General features: G+C 45.4%; 5 protein-coding genes and 5 non-coding genes across 10 annotated transcripts; all 10 read left to right on the top strand.

Annotated features, from left to right (window-relative positions):
• Positions 1-2,810: 2,810 nt before the first annotated feature.
• BGW36DRAFT_286008 (putative ubiquitin-protein ligase E3 component) lies at positions 2,811-9,264 on the top strand (the record flags this gene model as incomplete). Its single annotated transcript, XM_046210374.1, has 2 exons — positions 2,811-8,935; positions 8,997-9,264. 2 exons carry the CDS (start codon positions 2,811-2,813, stop codon positions 9,262-9,264), a joined length of 6,393 nt encoding a protein of 2,130 aa, XP_046078190.1.
• A 959-nt stretch (positions 9,265-10,223) lies between these two features.
• On the top strand, positions 10,224-12,348 carry BGW36DRAFT_15346 (uncharacterized protein). Its single transcript, XM_046209533.1, has one exon. It carries the CDS (start codon positions 10,341-10,343, stop codon positions 11,994-11,996), a length of 1,656 nt encoding a protein of 551 aa, XP_046078189.1. The 5' UTR covers positions 10,224-10,340; the 3' UTR covers positions 11,997-12,348.
• Positions 12,349-14,893: 2,545 nt separating this feature from the next.
• Positions 14,894-15,710, top strand: BGW36DRAFT_15340 (uncharacterized protein). Its single transcript, XM_046209531.1, has one exon. The coding sequence runs from the start codon at positions 15,063-15,065 to the stop codon at positions 15,570-15,572; it is 510 nt and encodes a 169-aa protein (XP_046078188.1). The 5' UTR covers positions 14,894-15,062; the 3' UTR covers positions 15,573-15,710.
• Positions 15,711-15,847: 137 nt separating this feature from the next.
• On the top strand, positions 15,848-16,654 carry BGW36DRAFT_393148 (uncharacterized protein; the record flags this gene model as incomplete). The annotated part of the gene is made up of 1 exon (XM_046217782.1): positions 15,848-16,654. The coding sequence occupies one exon, from the start codon at positions 15,848-15,850 to the stop codon at positions 16,652-16,654; it is 807 nt and encodes a 268-aa protein (XP_046078187.1).
• Positions 16,655-16,948: 294 nt separating this feature from the next.
• On the top strand, positions 16,949-17,039 carry BGW36DRAFT_t2. The gene has a single exon. It is a non-coding gene; the product is annotated as a tRNA-Val (tRNA).
• Positions 17,040-17,114: 75 nt separating this feature from the next.
• Positions 17,115-17,205, top strand: BGW36DRAFT_t3. Its single transcript has one exon. It is a non-coding gene; the product is annotated as a tRNA-Val (tRNA).
• A 178-nt stretch (positions 17,206-17,383) lies between these two features.
• Positions 17,384-17,474, top strand: BGW36DRAFT_t4. The gene has a single exon. It is a non-coding gene; the product is annotated as a tRNA-Val (tRNA).
• Positions 17,475-19,939: 2,465 nt separating this feature from the next.
• On the top strand, positions 19,940-20,058 carry BGW36DRAFT_t5. Its single transcript has one exon. It is a non-coding gene; the product is annotated as a tRNA-Val (tRNA).
• A 927-nt stretch (positions 20,059-20,985) lies between these two features.
• Positions 20,986-21,074, top strand: BGW36DRAFT_t6. The gene has a single exon. It is a non-coding gene; the product is annotated as a tRNA-Thr (tRNA).
• A 1,175-nt stretch (positions 21,075-22,249) lies between these two features.
• BGW36DRAFT_393147 (uncharacterized protein) lies at positions 22,250-23,097 on the top strand (the record flags this gene model as incomplete). The annotated part of the gene is made up of 3 exons (XM_046217781.1): positions 22,250-22,588; positions 22,660-22,774; positions 22,802-23,097. The coding sequence occupies 3 exons, from the start codon at positions 22,250-22,252 to the stop codon at positions 23,095-23,097; spliced, it is 750 nt and encodes a 249-aa protein (XP_046078186.1).
• Between the last annotated feature and the right edge of the window lie 243 nt (positions 23,098-23,340).

Genomic DNA, 23,340 nt, shown 5'->3' with positions numbered 1-23,340 from the left:
AGAAGCAGAAGAAATGGTCAACGCAATGAAGGCGTTACACCAGTATTTACACAATGAAATTGAAAATCAAGGACAACAATCGGCAAGAAGATACAACCAAAAACATCAGAAGGGACCTGATCTCAAGAAGGGAGGGAAGGTCTACCTTTTACGAAATTTAGACGCCAAAAGAAAGGAAGACAAATTGAACCACCTACGAATTGGGCCATTCGAAATTGAAGAAAAAATCGGAGAAGTCAATTACAAACTAAAACTACCAAAAGCCATGAAAATACACCCAGTGTTCCACGTTTCATCATTGGAACCAGCGCCATCAAATGCAAAACTCCAAACAGATATCATTGTCGAGCAAGAGACATATGAAGTCGAAGACATACTAGGAGAAAAGCAAGTCAATGGGAAATTTGTCTACCTGGTCAAATGGAAGGGATACGATACCTCAGAAAACACTTGGGAACCTATCGAGAACCTCGCGGATGCTCCAGATGCATTAGAGGATTACCGACGGAGGAACCCAATTCACCAGGCGGAGACATTGGCAGGTTGGCGAACAAGGCCTCAAAATCCACGTCGGAGATAGCATTTAGTTGCATCTCTCTCGTCGGAGAAGGAGGAGGGATGCCATCGGGATCCTCCTCATCTAAGATCTCCATCACGTTGGAATCATGATCCAACATTTTCGAACCTCGCTCTTTGAGAAACTGCTGTTGTTTGAATAAACGATTTATTTTCGCGGACAGATCCGCCTGTTTTGCAAGAGCATCGCGAAGCTCTTGATTAATACGATCCTCAGCTTTCTGAAGATCTGACCATTCTCGCTCACTATGAAATCGCTTTTCGCATTTGCGACCACGACGTGTGCACGACGCACAGTTTCGACTTTTTGAATCCATTATGCAAATCTCGTTTTTACTTTTGCAATATTCGCACGGATTATCGACGGGGAAACCGTTTCGACGGATGCGATCGGACTGGGACACACGATAAGCCAGACGGTCCTTTTTAGGAGTCATGTTGACGCATTTCGGACACTCACCAAAGGAAGCAGGGTCACGCTGGGAACGAGGGCGCGTCTTCTATTTATACCTTTGAGGACAAAGGACTTCAAGGAGGGGGAGTGATGTTACGAAACCAACATATGCAAAGCTAAGGACAGATTAGGATGTCTTAAGCCACTTCAGGGCAAGTGTCTGTTAAAGCGGCTAACACCACGGCCAACCAGTTACCACGACCACACACAGCCCGTTTGCTACTCACACGGGATTACACATTACATAAGCAACTACACTCGGGTATACAATAAGAGTGTAGGAGAAGTGTAGGAAAAGACAAGAAGGTGATTGGATATACAATCTGTATACGGACAGATTGTAGGGATATTGTAGGAACGACATCTATATAAACACACCCATTTGCATGTATCTAGTTTACCTTAGCATAGTTCTTTAACATAAGTCACTACGATTATTACTATCAGTTACACTGTAAGGGTCAGCAAGGCAATCCCACTTGAAGTACTACGGCACTTCAAGGCATCGCTCCTACTTTAGTTGTGTCTTACCCTCACCTTTACCCTTCGGCAACCTTTGTACTTCGTTACTAGTTACCCTCAAGGAACCTCTGTGTGGTTCAACACATCGTATCGCTCCTCGACACAGCCAGTGACAACTAGAGTGGGTCCCGGTGCGTGACAAGCCTCTAGAACTTCAATAAGCTATATATGTTGTTTTCTCCTATAAGATTCTCTTTAATATATTGACTTTAAACTAATTTTAAAACGATGGTAAGCATATCTAATTAATAAAAGGCATTTTTGCGACCGTACATACAAAAAATCGATGAATCTTAGTAGGTCGGATCACATGATATAATTGCCTGATTGGGCCACTAGCGTCAATTTCAACTTGACTGTTGGCGCCACCGGGTCAAGTTGAAATTGAGATGGCCCATGCTGAACATCTCTAATGGGTTGTATGAAACTGGTTATGATACCTATTCTTGATATTTGTGTAGAAATAGCGCATGAAACCCTTTTATTGATATAGAGATACTAAAGGCCTCATGATATAACTCCCAATATTTTAGTTGTTTTATAACGTCGCGTTGTGATGGTTCTCATATAACGCGAAGGTGGCTGGCTGGCTTGGGGGACATTTTATCCAAACTTCCAACTGATTTTTTTATTTTTTATATTTCTTGAATATTGCAGCGGGAAACTAGATCAAGGCCGGTTATTGGCTGGTATTCCTCTTTGATAGGTATAAATGGGTCGCCGGCACGGCGAAACTTTGGGTGAGGTCAATTAGCCGCGCTCATAATTCCGTTGTCATATATCATCACGGGGAAGCGATATCATCCATTTTTCTATCGACAGAACAGGCTTTATGTTGGCCACAGCTTCGCCCGGTATTTCCCAGATTTTGTCCATCCATTACTCAACCCCCCTTTTTTGGTGGAAATTTGTGACGTTAGTCGCCACCAGGGAGCGCTTCGCTGCGTAATCCTGCGATCGTTCACCCCGCTATCAGTCAATAGGTAATCACCAGCAAGAATCGCCAAGGGTGTCAGTGCCTCCCCACGCTCCTTTCATTTCACAACGTCATGGTGCCCAATTATTATCTCTACTGGGCTTTGACATGCATCTGTCGCGAATTTACTCACTTTCACGTCAATTAAACTAATACGTTGTCTTAGATTACCCTCCTTCACTTTGGCGTCTTTCCACACTCCTCCCAGCGTCATGAATACATCGACCACGCGTCTAAACACCCTATGATTTTTCACGACAAAGGCTGTTAAAAGAAATAATAATGCTCACTGAGTGTGAAAGAATGTTTGGCGAAGGCCTTCTGCGCCTGCCAGTCAAGCACAATTTCCGTTACGGACCAAAAGCTGAAGAAGAATTGTTACAACTTCTATTTCGTTCTCTCTCAGGCTACGACTCCCAGCGGCTGAAACTGTTATTTCCTGATGGAGCACCTGAGGATAGGCCTTGGAAACTGGCAGAAGCACAAGGGGCTCGGGAAGGCGCTGAATATAGCGAAGCTGCGCGAGGCAAACGTTGCGGCCATATTTTCAGAGCGGGCGAAGGAACATACCGATGCATCACCTGTGCTGCAGATGATACCTGTGTTCTTTGTAGCCGCTGCTTCGACGCTTCCGACCACGCAGGCCACCAGTATCAAATCTCCTTGTCGTCTGGGAACTGCGGATGTTGTGATTGCGGCGACGAAGAAGCCTGGCGACTACCTCTATGTTGTGCCATTCACACCGAAAGTGGTGATTCCAAGGGAAAACAGCGTGCCAAACCGGAATTACCCGCAACATGGGTCGAGGACATCCGAGTAACAGTCTCGCGATCATTGGATTACTTCTGTGATGTTATATCTTGCTCGCCCGAACAGCTGAGACTACAAAAGTCCGAAGAAGGAATTCGTCATGATGAGGAAGCTTCAAGACTACATCCAGGGTGGTATGGAAAAGGTGATGAGCCAGAAGATGAACCGGAGTTCGCCCTAGCGCTTTGGAATGATGAAAAACATACGATTCGCGACGTTTCCCACCAGGTTATGCGTGCATGTCGCGAGCGTGCTAGCTTCGGTGAAGCAAAAGCACACGAGACAAATGATGTCGGACGAAGCGTTGTCAAATATTCGAAAGATTTGAACAGACTATTGCAAGTGTCCCGAACGATTGAACACATCAAGGTCACTGTAACCGTCCGCTCTGCCAGAGACACCTTTAGGGAATTAATGTGTGGTACTATCATTGAATGGCTAGCAGACATTGCAGGCTGCAGTTTCGGTGAAGACAGTGAGATTTTGCGTCAGGTAGTCTGCGAGGAACTTCTACGGCCCTGGAGGCGAGGAAGTGGCGCGTATAATGCAGATATTGGAATGCAGGGAATCGATGACCATGAACGACAAGACTTATCAGCACCTTACCGGGCGATTACCTTGACATTATCGCCCCAGGGAGGGGCATTTGTTGGATCAGAAGATGACGATGAAGACGTCGATGACAATGAAGATGGACAAGATCGAAACGAGGAGGAGGCTATGGAAGGAGATGACGAAGAGGAAGACGATGATGATGACTACGAAGAGATGGAAATCGACCTTGAACGTCTTCGGCAAGAAGTTGGAAACAACGAGGGTGAGGATGATGTCGATATGGGCAACATGGAAGATGAACTAGAAGCAGCCACGGCTACATTCGGTCGATACCCTCCTCCTCCTCCCCCTCCTCCACCGCCACCTGCTCGCCAGGCTGGTACTCCCGTTTCGGACGTAGATATGGGCGAAATGACACCTCATCATGAGACCACTCATGTGAAGATCCCAAAAACACCAACAAACTCTGTCAAGCCGACCGCGGCAAAGACCCCAATCCACTGGCAAACTCGACCTGCACGACCCCAAGGGGATGTTCCGGCCTATGAGGACCTCACCGAACGTACCCGTCTAGATTGGATGGTCTTGTTTGATTTGAGACTGTGGAAGAAAGCCAGGACAGATCTCCGCGACTTATACATTAGTACGGTGGTCAATGTGCCTCAATTCAAACGTATTATGGGCTTGCGCCTTTCAGCATTATATACAGCACTGGCTCAGTTGTATTTGATTGCTGACCGTGAACCGGACCATTCCATTGTCAACCTATCCTTGCAGCTTCTCACAACTCCATCAATAACTGAGGAAATTGTTCATCGCGGTAACTTCCTTACCAAAGTAATGGCTATTCTCTACACCTTCCTCACGACACGACAAGTGGGTGAGCCTTGGGAAGTCAACCCAACGGCAACATTGGCATTTGATGCTGGTTCAGTAACCAATCGTCGTCTTTACCATTTCTTCCTCGACCTGCGCTACCTCCTTCAGTCAGAATTCGTACAAAACCGTATTCGCTCAGATGAGCAATACCTTCTGCAATTTCTAGATCTCGTCAAGCTTCCTCAAGGGATCTGTCCTAATGTGAGGGCTGTCGGAGAACATGTAGAGTACGAAACAGACACCTGGATCAGCGCTTCAATCTTGATGCGAGAGATCAACCGCCTTTGTCGTCAGTTCTGTGACGCTTTCCGCCATCCTGGACATGGACAAGGTGAGAATCTTGTACGTGCGATCAAGACAGCGGCTATTTCAGCAATCGCGCATTCAAGCGGAGTTGAGAGAAAGCGATTTGATCAGGCTGAAATCAAAGAACATGTCTGTTTCAAACAACTCCCTCTCTTTGACTTTGAAAACTATGATGTCACTCCCGAAGGGCAGCTACAACGACACAGGGTGGTTGACTTTGTTGTGGAGAAGGGCTCTGTAAGCTTCCACCATGCCCTCCATTATACACTCTCTTGGTTGTTGGAGTGTGGCCGGGGCATGAGCAGTGAATTAATGCGTGACCTTTTACTGGATGCTGCCCGAACGGCAAACGAGAGATACGTTCACGATAGGCATCTAAGCAATGAAGATCTTCTTTTGACGATGTTTGACTACCCACTACGCGTCTGTTCTTGGCTTGCTCAGATGAAGGCAGGAATGTGGGTTCGTAACGGTTTGAGCCTTCGTCATCAAATGTCTCAATATCGGGGAGTGTCTTCCCGTGACTTTGCATATTACCGTGATATCTTCTTGCTTCAGACTGCTTTCGTAACATGCGACCCTAGTCGTGTTCTTGCTACTATTGCCGAACGGTTTGGAGTAGTTGCGTGGATCATTGGAGACTACCAAGCGCGTCCTGGATACGAAGATTACCAAATTGTCGATGTTGCGGAAGAGTTTGTGCATTTGCTCATCATCTTGATAACGGACCGTACATCACTGACTGCAGATGATGATGATGCCATGACGGCCCGCGAGAATATCAGCCGCGATATAGCTCATGTATTGTGCTTTAAACCACTATCATTCTCCGACTTGTCTACACGTTTAAGCGATAAGTTGTTGGAAACGGACATGTTCCAGGATGTTTTAGAAGATGTTGCTACATTTCGTCCTCCGGAAGGATTGAATGACACTGGCACATTCGAGCTCAAGCCTGATTACATCGACATGGTCGATCCATTTAGTGCCCATTACAACAAAAATCAACGTGACGAAGCGGAGAGTATCTATCGAAACTGGATGGCAAAGAAAACAGGCAAGGAAGCTTCAGACATTGTCTTTGAACCCAAACTTCGGCCTATCCCGGATGGAGCATTCTTAAACCTTTCAGCATTTACAAAAACCCCGTTATTTGCTGAAATAATCCATCGCTGCCTTGACTATACGATCTGCTTTAAAGACAAAACTCCTCAAATTCCGTTAACACGGGTTGAAACGTTTCTCCATATTGTACTGCATTTGACCCTTGTTGCTACCTTAGAAGATAATAGCAAGGAAAATGATCATCCCGTGGAATCTTTCATTTCAAACGCTCTCTCGAAATCGAGGATGACACAGGATGTCGGTGTCCTTACCATTGTCGGTCTTTTGGAAAAGATCTCAGTTGCAAAGGAGTACGAAAGCTGCAGCGCCAAGATCAAGCACATCATCAAAATAATGTGGCAGAAGCAACCAAGGTCGTATGCATCTGCCACACAAAGTTTGAATTTTCCGTATGAGCGACTTGACACTAATTCTCCAGCAAGGAATATTGAATCTGAGCAAGAAATCAAGAAGAAACAAGCATTGGATCGTCAAGCCCGTGTTATGGCACAGTTCCAGCAACAACAGCAAAACTTCCTCAATAGCCAATCTGCTATTGATTGGGGCGAAGAGGATTTCAGTGACACGGATTCTGAAACCCTAGGCGAAGCTGAAACGAAGACCTGGAAATATCCTAGTGGCACTTGTATTCTGTGTCAGGAGGAAACTAATGATTCGAGACTTTTTGGAACCTTTGCCTTGGTTCAGGATAGCAGTATTTTACGTCTGACTGATATCTACGAAAAAGACTGGATACGGGAAGTGTTAAGAAACCCCTCGAGTCTCGACCGCTCTGCAGAATCCATTCGACCCTTCGGTGTGGCTGGAGAAAACAAGGTCATGGTGAAAAAGCTCGATTCATCAGGTGGTGAGGTTATAACCGAGAAGATTGGTCTCAGTAAAGGGTTCTCATCAAAGAATACGCTTCGTGGCCCGGTGACCACAGGCTGCGGTCACATAATGCATTATGCCTGTTTTGAAGTCTACTGCACGGCCACGCAACGGCGTCACTCCCAACAAGTCGCACGAAATCATCCAGAGCATTTGGATCTGAAAGAATTCGTCTGTCCTCTCTGTAAGGCATTAGGGAATGCATTCTTACCAATAGTCTGGAAAGGCAAAGAAGAAACTTATCCTGGTGTTTTGAATACGCAGCATACCTTCGATCAATTTATACATGAGGATTTACGGACCACACTTTCCCAGTCACCAAATTATCCATTGGTTACCACGGAGTTTGACAAGGTTCAATCACCTGCCTATCGAGACTTGTTTACAGACTATCTCACAAAATCTCTGGTCACGCCATTATCCAGCAAGATCGATCAGTTGACAATCTCTATCCCACCTCCAGCACCAACTTCTTCCTTCTGGCCGCTTCCTACACCAAGAGTACTGATGCCAGGTATTTTCCCTAGCACTGAAGAGGTTACCAACAACAGCCCACTTCAGCCACCACCTCCGCCTGCAGAGACCCCTGTTGCAGAACTAGTCCAGATCTATCGGAGGTTGAAAAAGACTTTGCGGGAGAATCACGTCCAATCACAGTTTCCTTATTCTCAGGAAGTTAGCAACGGAGAGGACCTTATTTACACAGATTCTCTAATTCGAAGTTTCGGTTTTAGCATATCTGCGCTTGAGATTGCGCAGCGTGGAGTCGAATCCGACCCAGGAGCTACGCTCCTCGACAAGATTCCACAATTAACCTTGACGCATCTTCGCGTACTTGCGGAAACTGCGTATGCTTATACCGCTGTAGGAGGCGTTTCAAACCCGTCGCCGAAAAATCGTGCAACACAGGAGTTTCAAGAGATGCATCGTCAAAAAATCTGCCAACTCTTTGTGGGCCATCCTGTGATTAATGGCACTGCTTTGCTTGACGATGTGCGCAATATTGAGCCGTTGCTTGGCATGGATGTTTTCGTATTCCTCGCTGAATGCTCCTTGTCTTTGCTCCCAGTACTCAACATAGAAGTCGGGCACCTAGTGCAACTCTGCTATGTGGCGGAGATACTCAAAGTCTCGGTTACTTTCATCTTATGGAATCATGCACTCAAGGACGAGCTTGCACGAGGAGAAGATGACATCGACACAAACTCTTCAAGGGCTCAATATGCAGCCACACGGCACTTCTTTGATGCTGTCGTATCCGAGCTAAAATCGAACTCTATTGGACGGGCTGCCGGATCTTCGATAATGAGTGGCTATTTGAAAGAGGGCGAAGATTCAAGTACACCAACCTTAGTTATGGCATTACGTCGTCTAATCTCAAGCTATGCATTGCCCTTCTTGAGAAAAACTGTGATATTGCTTCACGTTCAGCACGGGGTTGACTTCCCAAGCGCTGGTCTTGGTGATGAGAATATGACAGAGCTCGACCGTTTAACAGAGGTTCTTCGACTACCTACCTTGGATGAAATTTTTGATTCTTTCTCCCCTGCCAAGGCAAATGACAATCCTTGGTATAGAGTCGTATCGGGATGGATATTCCACTGGAACGCGTCTCGTTCAGGTATTCGTCTAGAAGATCACCGGCTATGGCCTAGCTTGTCTCACCCGGCTATCTTTGAATTGATTGGGTTGCCGAAGTATTACGATTTATTGATTGAAGAAGCCAACCGCAGACGCTGTCCCAACTCCAAGAAAGAACTGAGCGACCCCAGCATTTGTCTATTCTGTGGGGATATTTTCTGTTCGCAGGCGGTGTGCTGCATTGATAATGGATTTGGTGGTTGCAACCAGCACGTCCTAAAGTGAGATCCCACATAACCTAACCCTATTTCAAAACCCAATACTGACCAAACGACCAAACAGATGCGGTAAAAATATCGGGCTATTCATTAACATCCGAAAATGCACTGTTCTTTACCTACACAATCACAACGGCTCCTGGCATTTCGCACCATATCTAGACCGACATGGGGAAGTCGACCCTGGTCTTCGCCGCAATCGGCAGTTGATTCTGAACCAAAAGCGCTACGACAAGCTGTTACGCGACGTGTGGCTTTCGCATAGCATCCCAGCAACTATTAGCCGAAAGCTGGAAGCCGACATCAACAACGGCGGCTGGGAAACTATATAAAATATAAGTGGATCGGGATATTTTGGTGGACTGTTGATGGTACATATTTAACGTTACTTATATGTATTCAATGTCGGAATTCGCAACTCCTTTCCTTTATCTATATTTAATATGACTGGACCATATTAATAGCGATACTGTCTCGGTATTGGCTTGATTATCATTGGTGTTTGATGGTTTTATTATTTGGTAAAGAATGCCAGCGGTAGTTTGAATAGCAAATTATCTTGACTTCATATTCATCAAACAAGATCAATTTACATACATGTAATAATATACCATGAAAATCTGTATTAATGACATCCGAATCTTCGATTTTACATCTCTATCATAAAGGAGCGGCGTTAGAACGGTTTCGCTATGGTGGAAAACCATAGAGTATGACACTTGCCTTATTATTTTGAATTATTTACATTAATTAATGATTACAGGGTTAGAAAGAAACCCACAATACATGTAAACTCAAGTAGGTTTGGAAACTGCGGCCAGGGTCTGGCCTGAAGGTATGGTTTGTTGTCGGTGCCATCGATCCTAGTCTGGGTGGACGTGGCTATATTGTGCCCGCATCGGTGATGATACTGGTGACCACCTGTTTGGAATGGGCCCTCACTTTTGTTACGTATCAGGCCCCGACGTGCCAATTCTTGCAAATACTATTTGGTTTGGTTTTCTTTCTCTGTAACAATCTCTACACCACAATTGCAGCGATTTAATCATCTCCAATGCGCGCGCGGCTATCTATCGATTTCAAGACTTATCTCTCGGCACGGGCTCTATCAAGATGGAGATGCATTTCTTTTAAAATTAATTTAAAGTAATGACCAAGTAAAGATCTAGTTTATAGGCGGACGCAAGGGGCCTGTCAGTTTCGGCGCCTAGATACCTTTCACAGTACATAGTGGAGCCTCACCGCCTTCCTTACCGACATGAGCCTGGAATTATGCCGAACAAACCTACGAACCACACCGTGACGCCGAGAAAATGATCATTCGATGTGTGCATGTGATATAATAACTTACCCTCTATGATGTCTCCTATCGTCTGAACTGGTTATATTCAACAGCCTACGAAGCATCATGAACAACGAACAATTCCGTCGCCTGGTTCTCGACCAGCCTGGCCAATCCCGCCAAACCACCGACAGCCACAGCCCAAAGACAACCGAAAAAGAAGGCGTCCGAAACAATGCGAATACCTCCGCGCTTGGATCGCGCCTCCGATCTAGTATCCCTATGACTCCGCGCGCGGTGCACAGCGGCAAGGGTGGCGGAATCGATTTCGCGCGACAACTCGCTGAACAGCGGCGCGAGACGGAGGAGCAGGGACGTCCGACGAAACGATTTAAAGCTTCGGCGGCGCCCAAGGGGACGAAGTTGGTGAGTGGATACCAGGATCGGACGGCGCTGCGGAAGCAGGAAGAGCATGATGAGGATAATGCGGGGACGAAGAAAGAAGGAATCGAGCAGCGGCTCAAAGCGTTGGAGGAGATGGTCAAGCTGGGACAGATTGATCAGAGCACTTTTGATAAGCTGCGAAGAGATTTGGGTGTTGGTGGGGATTTGCAGAGTACGCATTTGGTGAAAGGGTTGGATTGGGATTTATTGAGGAGAGTGAGAGGAGGAGAGGACTTGTCGAAAAAGGAAAAAGAAGAAATGGCAGAACAGGGCAAGGAAGAGGCTGAAAATGTTGATGAAGAGCTGGATCGCGTGCTGGAAAAGGAAGTAGACCAGTCAGAAGCCCGGCCGAAAGAGAAGAAGGTCAAGAAAGGGAATTTGGCTGCAGCGCCACCCGCAAAAAGGTCGCGAGATGAAATTTTACGACAGTTGAGGGAAAGCCGAGCGGCCGCAGCAGCTGAGCCTGCTCCAGAGTCTACGTTGGGCTCAAAGTTTAAGAAAATCCATGACGGCAAGCCTGAAAAGAAACGCTGGATTGAAACAGATCCTAGTGGCCGTCGCAAGGAAATCCTGGTCATCACAGATGCCGAAGGAAACTCGAAAAGAAAAGTTCGATGGCTCGATAAAGAACCTCCTCCGCCAAATACTGATAGCAACGGACTTCTACTTCCTGATCAAGCCGTAAAGCCCTTGGGTATGGAAGTCCCCGCCGAAATAGCTGCAAAGATTGCTGCAGAGAAGGCTGCCGAGGCAGAGTTAGAAGATGAGGATATCTTTGCCGATGCTGGTACAGACTATAATCCCCTCGCTGATCTCGACGAGAAAGAATCGTCAGACGAGGACAGAGAGGAAGACGAAGTATCAGTCGACAAGAGGCCAAATGATGAGAAGACGGAAGTGGCAAACAGCGTATCTCAAGCAACCAGGCCACGGAATTATTTCGGCAAGACGGAGGAACTCGTCGAGGAACGCGGTAATCCGCTCACAAGTGATCCTACTCTCCTGGCTGCATTGAAACGTGCTGCAGCTCTTCGTCAAGGCTCACCTTCAGGGGCAGCAGAGGACGATATGGCGGCTGATGACGACGTCGATCCTGATAGACTTGCACATCGCAAGAAATTCCTCGAGGAAGCACGTCGTCGTGAGGCACAGGATGCTCTTGATATTGACTACGGCTTTGGAAGCAGTCGGATTGAGGATGAAGAGGACGAGGAGGGTCCGACATATGATGAGCAACGTGGTGGTAATAAACGCAAGCGCGGGCCGAAGAAAAGAAAGGGGGACAAGGACTCAGCAGCCGACGTGTTGCGAGTGATGGAAGGACGAAATAGTACTTAGATGATATGACTGATACCGAAATTTCATGAACCTATAATTACTATCCGATGGTGCTTACTATCTGCATAGTCCTACGTGTATTTGGAACGATATCAATGCGGGAAACCGGTATTTAGAATTGCTTCTGACAGTAGGCAAAGAGGAGAAAAGGAGAAGAATGCTCAAGAGAAACAAGCACATAATACCCCGACAATGTAAGAAGGAAAGACAGAGCAATAAAGGTGCATACATGGTTGCTGACAGTAGGATATTTCTCTAAAAGCTAAAACATCCATATTCTAAGAAATTGCTTACCAGACAAACTTGAACCACACGGCGACTGGCCGTATAGAGATAGAAAGACCTAAAAAAAGATTGGGTCAGCAGTTGCGAAAACACACTGAGACACGAAACCAAGGAAAGTAGAAATCCAAAAGGCGAAAAGGGTATGAAATCGAACGCGTCTAGTGATGCTATTCATAAATTATAAGTTCGTGCTAGGAAATTACAAAGAATCCATATTTGATGCCGGTATCGAAGATACTAAATAAATAAAGAAAAGACCGAACCAAATTGGCTTGGCTCGTTATCTCACCTGTAATAAATGTATGATTCAATCGCCGATGGACTGATAATTATAAAGCAGTAAGCTATGGAAGTTTGTTAGATGTCTGAATCAGTATTTCTTCGACGGAATTTATAGGAGAAAGGAAGACTGATGGAAGACAAATATAGGGATAATTCATGATACTAACAATGCAGGCACGGAAATAATAGATGGGAGCGGGGTTCACTTACGGAGCTAAGAAAAATAGACGGTTGGACCTATACACGTTGGAATCAAAGACCTAAGAAGTAGAAAAGTTCAGAGTCAGTGTGTTTCACACATACTGAGTGAGACTGGTGGGTATAAGAATACAAGGGTTGGGTATGAGAAAGAGAGGATTGATCGGGACTGGAAAGGGAATTGGGAAGAAAATTGGGAAGTGAAAGGACTGAATCAAAAGGGCTGGTGAAGTGCAAAAGAAAAGGGCATCAACAAAATCAAGGAGTGACCAAATCTCACCTGTAGTTTAGTAGTACATCGGGTAGACCGGAAAATCGAGTCGAGAGTTGGCGAAATCTTGTAGTAGAAAAAACCTAGAGACACACCTCCTCATCAGCAAATTTCCGTGATCAAAAGTCCATTTGATCGTCTAAATCGAAAACATGCCGAGTGAGACCCGAGGGTCTGAAAGACTCAACGTTCGCAATACGTGCACCATACTGCTACTTCTCAAGCAATGGCGTGCCGAGATCACTCCTGTCTATAAGGGAATTTAGGGCTTGAGGGGGTCTCACCTATAGATTGATAATAGATCAGGTAACGGACCGGAAAATCGAGTTGAGAGTTGGCGAAATCGCGTAGTAGAAAAAACCTAGAGACACTTCCTCATTAGCATATTTTCGTGATCAAAAGTTTGTTTGACCGTCTCAGTCAAAAATATGCCAAGTGAGACCCCGAGGGTCTACCGAGAGACTCAACGTTCACAATACGTGCACATACTGCTACTACTCAAGCAATGACGCGCCGAGATCGCTCCTCTTTCGGAAAGGTGGGGATTTAGAGCTCGAGGGGGTCTCACCTGTAGGTATTGATATGCCTCAGCTACGGCATTGTGGACTAGAAGCTATCAGACGATAGAAAGAAGAACGGCGAGAAGGGGGGGAAGGACTGGGGTCGAGGGGACTGAGAAAATCGAGGAGAAGGAGTGTGACAGGAAGATGGAGAAAGAGCGAAGGAGCAGAGAGGAGCACTGTATTTATGCTTGAGCTGGCGACACTACTAAGCCTCATACGGAAATATTTGAAGGAGGCAGCAGAATTAGAAAGTTCGGTTCGCAAAAGTCAATTGGCGCTGTCTTAGAGCAAAAATAGCTGCAGAAGTCGTAAATATAGCTACAATTTTAGCTCAACCGTGGAACATTTTCTCTGGACCTGGGGTACCCCAGGATTTCTGTCTCAGCATAGGGCTCTGTCTATACCAATTAGGTCTAGTAGAAGACAATACATATGTGAAAGCAGTCTACCGAACGGTAATATTTCAACCTGGAGCTCAAAGCTCACGGTGGTAATACTAGTGTCTGCCGTGGTTCTTTGTGGCTGCAATAGAGGGCTACTAAACCATTCTTGTAGAAACATATGGTTTAATACTCATCTAGAATGATACAAAATTGGTTTAGTTAGCCATTGAGCAATGCTGTTGCCTCAAGGACGTCATCTACACAATGCGGCTTGACATCGATAATACGTAGATTGAGTTGCATTCATCACGATCAGGGAGAGTCATTTCAGGTCTGTTCAATGCCGACTATCGTCTATCACATGGAATCTACCACTGTTACTAATATGCCACAGTAATAAAGAACTGCTAGTATTAACAATAATTAACGATGGATTGATTGATGCTGGTTTAATGTCGATATAGAGATTACACAGTACTAGTCCATTTTCGGCTAGCATAGCTCAGTGCCGATGATCCGGATGACGGCAGCCCAGAATGGCTAGCGTACACGCTATGCCAAACCAGGTCAATAGCGGTCATGAGCTTCGTATACTAGCGGCCCTGTGTGACATGTTTGTCGATATTATTATTGCTATCATAACTGTATCTGGCCATAGTGTCACTTAATGTATCGTCTTGGTTATATGGGCTATGCGCAATTGTCTGTCTATGTTGTTCCTGCATGAAGCCGCCTTGGCAGTCGTTTCCACCCGCCAATAATGGAAAAGAGCAGCTACTCAGCAAACTCCCCAACATGTGGTAAATGAACGCTGCTCTTGGCAGGATTAATATTGAATATTAATAGCACCATCAAGTCTTCCTCGTTCTTCTATATGCGAATAGTTCTAAGCATCACCGTATGTACTGTGGACAGAAAAATAAGGCTCACATAACCAGCCTGTCGTAGGCTCGTAGCAGTGGCCAGCCACTAGTACCGCTAGGATCGGCTAGGTCGTCAGCGGGTGACATGCGTTCCTCCCACTGCTACCTAGGGGCGATTTATTTCATTTCACCGATCAACTGTATGAATTACTGCTCACTGTATGACTGTCCGATGTTTTGCCAAACAAGAGCTCCACGAAACATGTTTGGCGGGTGCAATTCCCCGTGTGCAGATGTGTCGCTGTACCTGTCGGGGTGACGAATTTGCAGACGACGCCCGCATGCTGTCAAACAGCCACCAAAAGCCGAAGTCAAACCCAAAACCCCGGTGGAGGCCTCTAGATTCTGGTCGGTGTCAGGCACACTGGCTTCCTATTCGGCCACCGCATTCAGTTACAATTCCGACTGTAATCGGTGGGCCAATGGATGCAATGGCGGGGTGGCTGCTATGCCTTCCGGCCAGAACCCTGAGGCCGCCCCGTTTCACTGTTGTCGATGGCAATCCTTCATCAGGCCCTCAGCACGCACCTCGTCGAGAAAATCAATGGATGGCCGTGTCATATTTCCCAAAAGCTGACCAATGGTCAGCTTACCCAGACGCTAGAAATAGCAAATCTGGATCGATTAAACTATATGTGGAAACCGACCACCCCAGAGCGAGGTCTGGGTGACCATGCTGATGCAGTCTAATTGATCCTTCTGGTGCTGACTTTTCTTTTTAAACCCGTTATTCTCGTCCTTTGCATGCAAACCTGCTTCTTCTTTCTCCTATCTTTCCTGTTTGTCAGTCATCGTGAATTGTGCCGAGCACACCCACACTCCTTTCCTACAACACAATCTTCACCCACTCCTTGTGAAGATACCTCTTTGCTCTTTCTACGAGGTTGATCCTGCGTCCACATTCATTTCGAAACTAAATTAAACTGAACTACACCGCGTCGTCACGATGGACTTCACCAACGCCTTCGTTGCCACTATGATGGCAACTGTTGTCATGGCCGCGCCTCATGGCCTTGACCATCGTTTCAGCCATCTCCATGCCCGCCAGAACACCACGGTCAACAAGCTCGGCGCTGCTTACAATGATGCTTCTCTTGTCAGTGCTATCACCAATGCTGGTTGGGCATACGACTGGAACCTTGACTCCGACGGCACTCTGCCTTCGGGTGTTGAGTACTGCCCCATGCTCTGGGGCCAGAAGATGTACGACCAGTGGCAATCGTCCGCCTCTAGCTATCTCTCCTCCGGCAGCACCTGTCTTTTGGGATTCAACGAACCCGACATGACCACCCAGGCCAACATGAGCCCCCAACAGGCCGCCACTGACTACCAGACCTATATGACCCCATTCGCCAACCAAGCCACGCTCGTCTCTCCAGCCGTCACCAACGGTGTCGGTGACAACCTAGGTCTCACTTGGATGGAAAGCTGGCTCCAGGCCTGCAACGGCGCCTGCGGTGCTACGGTCATGGCTATCCACTACTACGCCAACACTGACACCTCTGACTTTTACAACTTTGTCAACAACGCGGCCAGCCTGGCCAGTCAGTACGGAATGAGCAGCGTCTGGATCACTGAATTCCAAAACACCGGAACCTCCGATCAACAGGTTTCTTTCTTGCAGGAAGTCATTCCATGGCTCAACAATAACACTGATGTCGGACGTTATGCGTACTTCTATGTTGCCGATCAATATCTCCTGAGCGGTACCTCTTTGAGCGCGATCGGAGAAGCCTACACTGCTACGTACTAGTTTCGAAATAGAATCCATTTCCATTTAGGCTTACGGTCACGGTCCTATTTTTTATATTTTAGTTTTCATTTATGTACATACTCTTGCTAGATGAATGAGTGACTCCATATGATATTCACAACTAGGCGTCCAGCGTCGTGGTGGTGTAACGCTCCGCGGGGCGAAGGATTGCCGTAGATGCGGTCAGCTGGGCTATACCTAATTGAGCTACGTAGTTGCTTTTCTCCTCATCGATAGTGGGATGTTTTATATTTTATTAACATAATACTAATAACACAAAAAACAAATAACGTTGGCTGGTTGGTGTAGTTGGTTATCACGTCTGCTTAACATTCTGTTAAGTGATAAACGCAGAAGGTCGCCAGTTCAAGTCTGGCACTAGTCATCTCTTTTTTAACTTTTAATGACAGGATCGCGTTTGATTTTGTTATTAATCATTATTATTTTACGAAACAATATCGGCTGGTTGGTGTAGTTGGTTATCACGTCTGCTTAACATTCCGTTAAGTGAGAAACGCAGAAGGTCGCCAGTTCAAGTCTGGCACTAGTCATCCATTTTTTACTAAATAATATCGGCTTATTTATTATCATGTTTGATTAACATTCAATATGCGATAACACGCAGAAGGGCGCCAGTTCACTCGGCACTAGTCATCTGTTTTTATCTTTTTTAAGATACTACGATTGCACTTGATTTAGATTCCGATAATCATTCGACGAAATAACATTGGCTGGTTGGTGTAGTTGGTTATCACGTCTGCTTAACATTCCGTTAAGTGAGAAACGCAGAAGGTCGCCAGTTCAAGTCTGGCACTAGTCATCCTTTTTTTTTCTTTCACTAGACGGTAGGATCGGGCTTGATTTAGTCATTATTATAACAAATAAAAGTATAGTCTTAAAAAACAATTAATGAATTTAGTTGATCTTATTTTAGACTAGCCTTGAAGGGTAAATAATAGTGAGCCTGCCTATACATACATGTATTGGCACTAGATAGGCATGGATTGTCTCATTTTGGCTATGTTCATATTGTTTGTATCAATGGAGTTACTTTGCAAATGAGAAACTGCCTACAGAATGTTCTCTCAATCAATAATACACTCGCAACTCACAGACATACTCTAACTTGAGTAGTAAGTGTATCCCTGTAACATGGTCCGGGCAGGGCTGTGTCCGGGGGTGCCTGGAAAGCTAGATGTGCGTCAGTTGAAGCTTCACCGTTCGATAATGAAGCTATAGAGTAAATCTACTAGAGGGGTATTATCGATTTTGATTATATAAATATAGAAAGGCTCCGAACCCAAGGCTATTCGAAGCTGAGTAGGCTTATATTGAAAGTTATGTCAAAAGAATTATACGAAAGATATCGCTTGGTCTCCTCCCTCCGGGTTGGAAACCAACCTTATATACCTGAGTCCCTGCCTCATGTCATTGATATCTAATCTAACTAGATACAGGCATACATTGCGAGGTAACGGGTCTTATGGTATCAATTATGATATATCACAATTGACTCCCAACATATCTCGGAGACCTCGGTCTTGCTGGATTCGGCATAAGCATGCTTCCTGGACCTATCCATGTTACAGGCTTCCCCCTCTAGGAAGACTTAACCTCGAGTCGGTTTCCTAACGGGTGTGAATAGCATGATGTTGGGGATATCGAGGTGCAGGCCAGCGAGCCTATGACAGCGGGATTAGCACACCTCAAAGTATTGAATATGGTGGTTTCCGGAGCCTGCCTGTTCAGAAGACTTGTACAAGCAGCAATACCAGCCGAGGACGTCTTTAGTGATGCGGCCACATCGGTGCTAGAGCTATCACTCACTCGCTTGCAGGGAAAGGACGCCTTCTCTAAGAAGAAGATAACTAGCTTAAATGAGACCACCGCTCTTATATCGACCGACTCGAAGGTGACTCGAAGCTGAGTCGGCGGCGGTTCCCTTGGGGCAGCTTGGAGCCTTAGATAATGCCTTCTACTATACAAGAACCGTGTTTATGTTCCCAAATACGCGGCGCTGTGGGCTGAACTCATGAAGTTACATCATGATCACTTATATGCAGGCCACTTCGGTGCTGCCAGAACTGAGAATTTGCTCAGTTGGAACTATTTTTGGCCGGGTATGAGAGACGTGTGAGATTTGTTAATTAATAAAGGTGTATCGATATGGCCATATAGGTAATTGCAATCTCTTCCTATTTTAGTTGGATTGGACAAAGCCTAATAATGGATTTTATAACGGATTGCGCCCAGTAAGCGGAGATCTGAAGTTTATCATTCTATTTTGTCGTAGTAGACCTACACTAAGCTTAGAATCCGACTATACAGTAAGTCAGTAACATGTCTTACTAATCAAAATCTGACAATTAATATTTTTTCCAAAGACAATAAGTAACAACAAACCTCTCCTTCTGTTATTGTTAATTATTCTCTTTTATCTTTCACTTTACATGCGACGATCCAATCACAAAAATCCCGACAAATCGGACCTCTTGCCCCTCTCTTCTGTATCTTATTGACTGACGGGTGTGGATTCTCGGCTTCTGGAACATCAATCACATAACAACCCTGAGGCTAGGCAGGTCCCACCGTCGGATAAAAGGCAGATTTGATTCAAACGCCGTCTTCGACCCAATCATAATAATACACCTTATTATTACCACGGCAAAGGTTTTTTAGTTCCATGGATATCGTTGATTAAATCCCCTCCTGCATGGTTTGAATGCTCTCATGTCAGCGAGGGGTGGGTTTCTAGAATTTGTCTACCGTGGAATAATTATTATTACAGGACCATTCTCTTACTCTTTTTATTGCCTCCAAACTTTATCCTCAGAAATTAATGAGAGGTACTTTAGTGGCGTCGTTCCTGCGTCGTCCGCGTCTACGTAATCAGTCCCCGTTTTGTTTCATGTTCCAGCAGGGGATATGTATGACTAGGCGTTGTTTTTTTTGATTGCGTCTTTATTCTGCATTCTGGCGAGATGAGTCGTGTGTACGGCTAGTATGAATCAATACGGACTCTTATTTTACTACTGTGCAGATTTCTCCCTCCTCATTTGTCTCAAGGAGAACTTGTACATCAATATGGAGACATTTGGGTAAATGATCTTTTTAGTTTCGACATCGAGGTCACTGTAAAAGAAGAAAACACTGTCATGGAAGTACTCAATATCGTAAGATGCATCTTCATAACATTCAATGTTAATGCCAAGGCCATTTCCAAGGTATTACAAGTTGTGCCTCTTTTCTGTAATACCCTGATAAAGAAAATAAAATATCGCTGACGGCTGAATGGTGTAGCGGTATCACGCATCGTTCACATTCTTAATGGCTGTATCATCCAATCTTACTACCAAAAGATTGTTGTTCCGATGAGGTCCTGGGTTCGACCCCCAGTTTAGTCAGTTCTTTTTTTATACCACACCACAACAGGCCGTAATTACTGGTGGTCGGTTAGGACTCCCACCCAAACAAGTTATGTAGGAAATAGCTAAATAGAAGTGAGGGTATAATCAAGAGCCTGCACTGTATTCAAGATTAACGTAAAAAGATGGAGCTCGTGGTAATTCTTGAGCCAGACACTGTGTATTAAAGTACTCTCTCCTTAGGTTCCAGCACCGAAACTCTGGCTGGAACCTCATACATGTATCGCGGCATCTCACGCCGTCGTTAGAACTAGAGAGCTCTTTTCTTTCCTTCCTCTTATGTGAGGCTTACTCCCTTTTAGCTAGGTTCCTATACGACGCCGGCTTTAACATGTGGCAGTGGGAACGAGTGCTAGCCGGGCTAATATCTTCCTGACAAAGCCCAGAAGTAGGAACAGCTTGATTGGGAACAAAGAGGACAGCCTCTGGGCTGCTATTCATGTAAATCCAAGCAATTTTCACATCACGAACAGTGCCCCCAGGTATGCCCCCAGGTATCAGAAATATGCGGGGTTGCCTCATAACTGAAAAGCTATGGAAATCTGACGTCGTATACATGGATGGTATGGGATAAAAGGCGCCAAGGTAATTGCTGTCAAAAACACTAAGGATAAGAGATAATAGGCTAAGTGCGTCTTAGATCTAATTTATCTCATTTCACTTAAGATGCAGATAAAAACTACATTGGTTGTGGGCTCCATTTCTTTCATATCTTTAGATAAATAACTGGATGACATTGGTATTGAAAACAAGCAACCTATACCGGCTGACAGTAGATACATATATTTATCTAGAAGCCACAGATATTGAATGTTGATGTCGATAGCGTAGTATATGTTTCTGGACTATTTATTCTATTCTAGGACCCAAAATGGAAACTCAACTATATTCAAGTTCGACGACTCCGCCCGCTTGGTCTAGAGACATGACGTCTCACTCGTATCATAAAAAACTATGAAATGAGAAGGTCGCAGATTCGAATTCTGCAGTGGGCATTTTTTTGCCGACCATATTGCTTACGGTGAAAATTAGGAACAGTAGGTAAATCCTGGGGTTGGAATGTGCGTCAGCGTTAGAGATATCCAAAGCATCTTCCTAGTATAGAAAACGACAAGATCATCCAAGCCATTACGTATGCCACTGGAGAGAAAATTTATTTAAGTTCGATAATACGGCCCCAGCTCATCCCAGTGATAAATAAACAGAGAAAAATACAAAGTATAGGCGGAATACAAAAAGATAGATTCTGTATATACTCTCTATCCAATTCCAATCCCTAATCTGCTTGGTGATGAGGCTCTCCTCTCTCCATTCGAGATTATCTGAGCGAATGTAAGCCCTTGAGGCTATCTATGTATGATAAGACTAGGCCCCTAATAGGGTGTCTGCCATAGCTCTAAGCTGGATATGAACAATAAACTTGATTACACACATGTACGCTCACAACGACCTTACCCAGCTTTAAGCTATGAAGTGGGGCCCCGTTTTAGTGGACTCTAGGGATGTCTTTAGGGGCCCAAACCCCTAATTCCTCGCACCGCTGACCCGAACTGGTACCAGAGCGCTCAATTGTACATACTTGCGAATTCACCTTGCCCCCTGGGGCTACTGAACATATACAAGCGCTACTCATTTCCAGGCAATAAATGATTCACACCCGAGCTAATATACTCTTGGCCAGCGTCCAATGAGCACCCCGGTCAGATAACCTCGTGATTCAAGCGGAAATGTGAAGAGGATTCATTCTTATTGTTCGGGTTGCTCCCGAATGTGACCGGAAGCCGGCGGAGGCTAAAAGCTCCGTTGCATCGTTGAAGGAATCACTCCAAATGGTCGAGAGCGAGTTTTAGTTTCTCGGAAAGGCGGTTATCACTAGATCACTCTTCTCATCGGCAAATCTAGTGCATCCATTGCCTGGTGATTTGCTAGTTTCTAGGTCAACAATCCACGCCCAAAAAAACGCCGATTGGTCCATGAAGCTCTGATCCGACTGATCGAAGGGATCAATATAGGATTATTTTGACATATCATCTACTTCCTCTAAAGCGGGGTAGCGCCTAGATCACGTGCCTTTCCCTGTTTACATCCTTTGTTATGACCTTATGGCTTCCGCGCAACATGTCTCATCTAGGTCCTCTCACACTACGTTGAATTATCCAGGGATTGAAATATGTCTAAAAGGGCACTCACAGCCGTTGCTGGCCTGACCGTCACGGCATTTGCTGTCCCCCCAGCTTATCGTGACTATCAGACTTACCTTTCCTACGGCCCCGGAGGCCCTCCACATAACGCAGTAGGATGGTTTTTATCCAGAATGATTGTAACTCCCTTGGGTCAAGAGATGTTCAGCACCGAAGTCTATCAGCGCAGAATTGACCGAGGCGAGACGGCAACGTATGTCTACCCAAATGGGAAGCTTCCAAAACGAGAGGGGAAAGTTCCCCGCGTCGGAATTCATGCAATCCCGCAAAGGCAGCTAGATCAAGTGCCGAGTCAGAGCATTAGAGAAGTATGTTTGTTCAAATGACTATTAACAAAGGAAGTGAAAGAAAGGAGATAGCTTATTGATCATATATGTAGAAACTCGCTGATGCCTTCACTACTCTTGTGAAGAATAACCCAAGCCTACTTAAAACGGCAACTTCGCATTGGGAACGACGCACGGAAGCGTTATGGCTCTCCGACGGCGCCAAAGGTTCTTCAAAACCGACCTCCCCACCAGAAACAAGTCTTTCTAAGGGTGAAGTGTCCCATATTCATGGCACAAGTGACCATTCTGTGCACGTGATATTGTCACCAGCAGATGCGAAAAAGGTTATCGAAGCAAATTGGGGACAGCGACATGCTTTATCTGGAGCAAAGGTTTTATTCGGCACGTTCGAGCTCCCTTGGGTGTTTGCTATACCCTCGACATACCTGCTTATTTATGCTCCTCGAAGTGAAGAAGAAGTTAAAGTGGTGATGGAGATAGTGAAGGGTGGAGTGCGATATATGACTGGAGGGAAAGAAGTGAATTAATTATTAATAATCTTATCTGACAGCTCAAACAATTTTCTACACTTTCTAGGTTTGGGAAATGCTATTTTGTTTTCTTGTATAATGACGGCATATCGTTCTGGGAAATGATTGCTTCGCCAAGTATATTGTTTCTATCAATGATGTTTCTATCTCGACTCGATTTAATTTTGTATTCTCAATGAAATTAAAATAGCGTAGCTTGGAGCGTGCAATTATCTTAAAATGGGCCTTACGATATTCCCC

The sequence above is a fragment of the Talaromyces proteolyticus genome, assembly GCF_021365285.1.
Source record: "Talaromyces proteolyticus strain PMI_201 chromosome Unknown BGW36scaffold_1, whole genome shotgun sequence".
Taxonomy (NCBI): domain Eukaryota; kingdom Fungi; phylum Ascomycota; class Eurotiomycetes; order Eurotiales; family Trichocomaceae; genus Talaromyces; species Talaromyces proteolyticus.
Note: the sequence above shows the minus strand (reverse complement) of the source record. Positions and strands in the feature narration are given on the sequence as shown.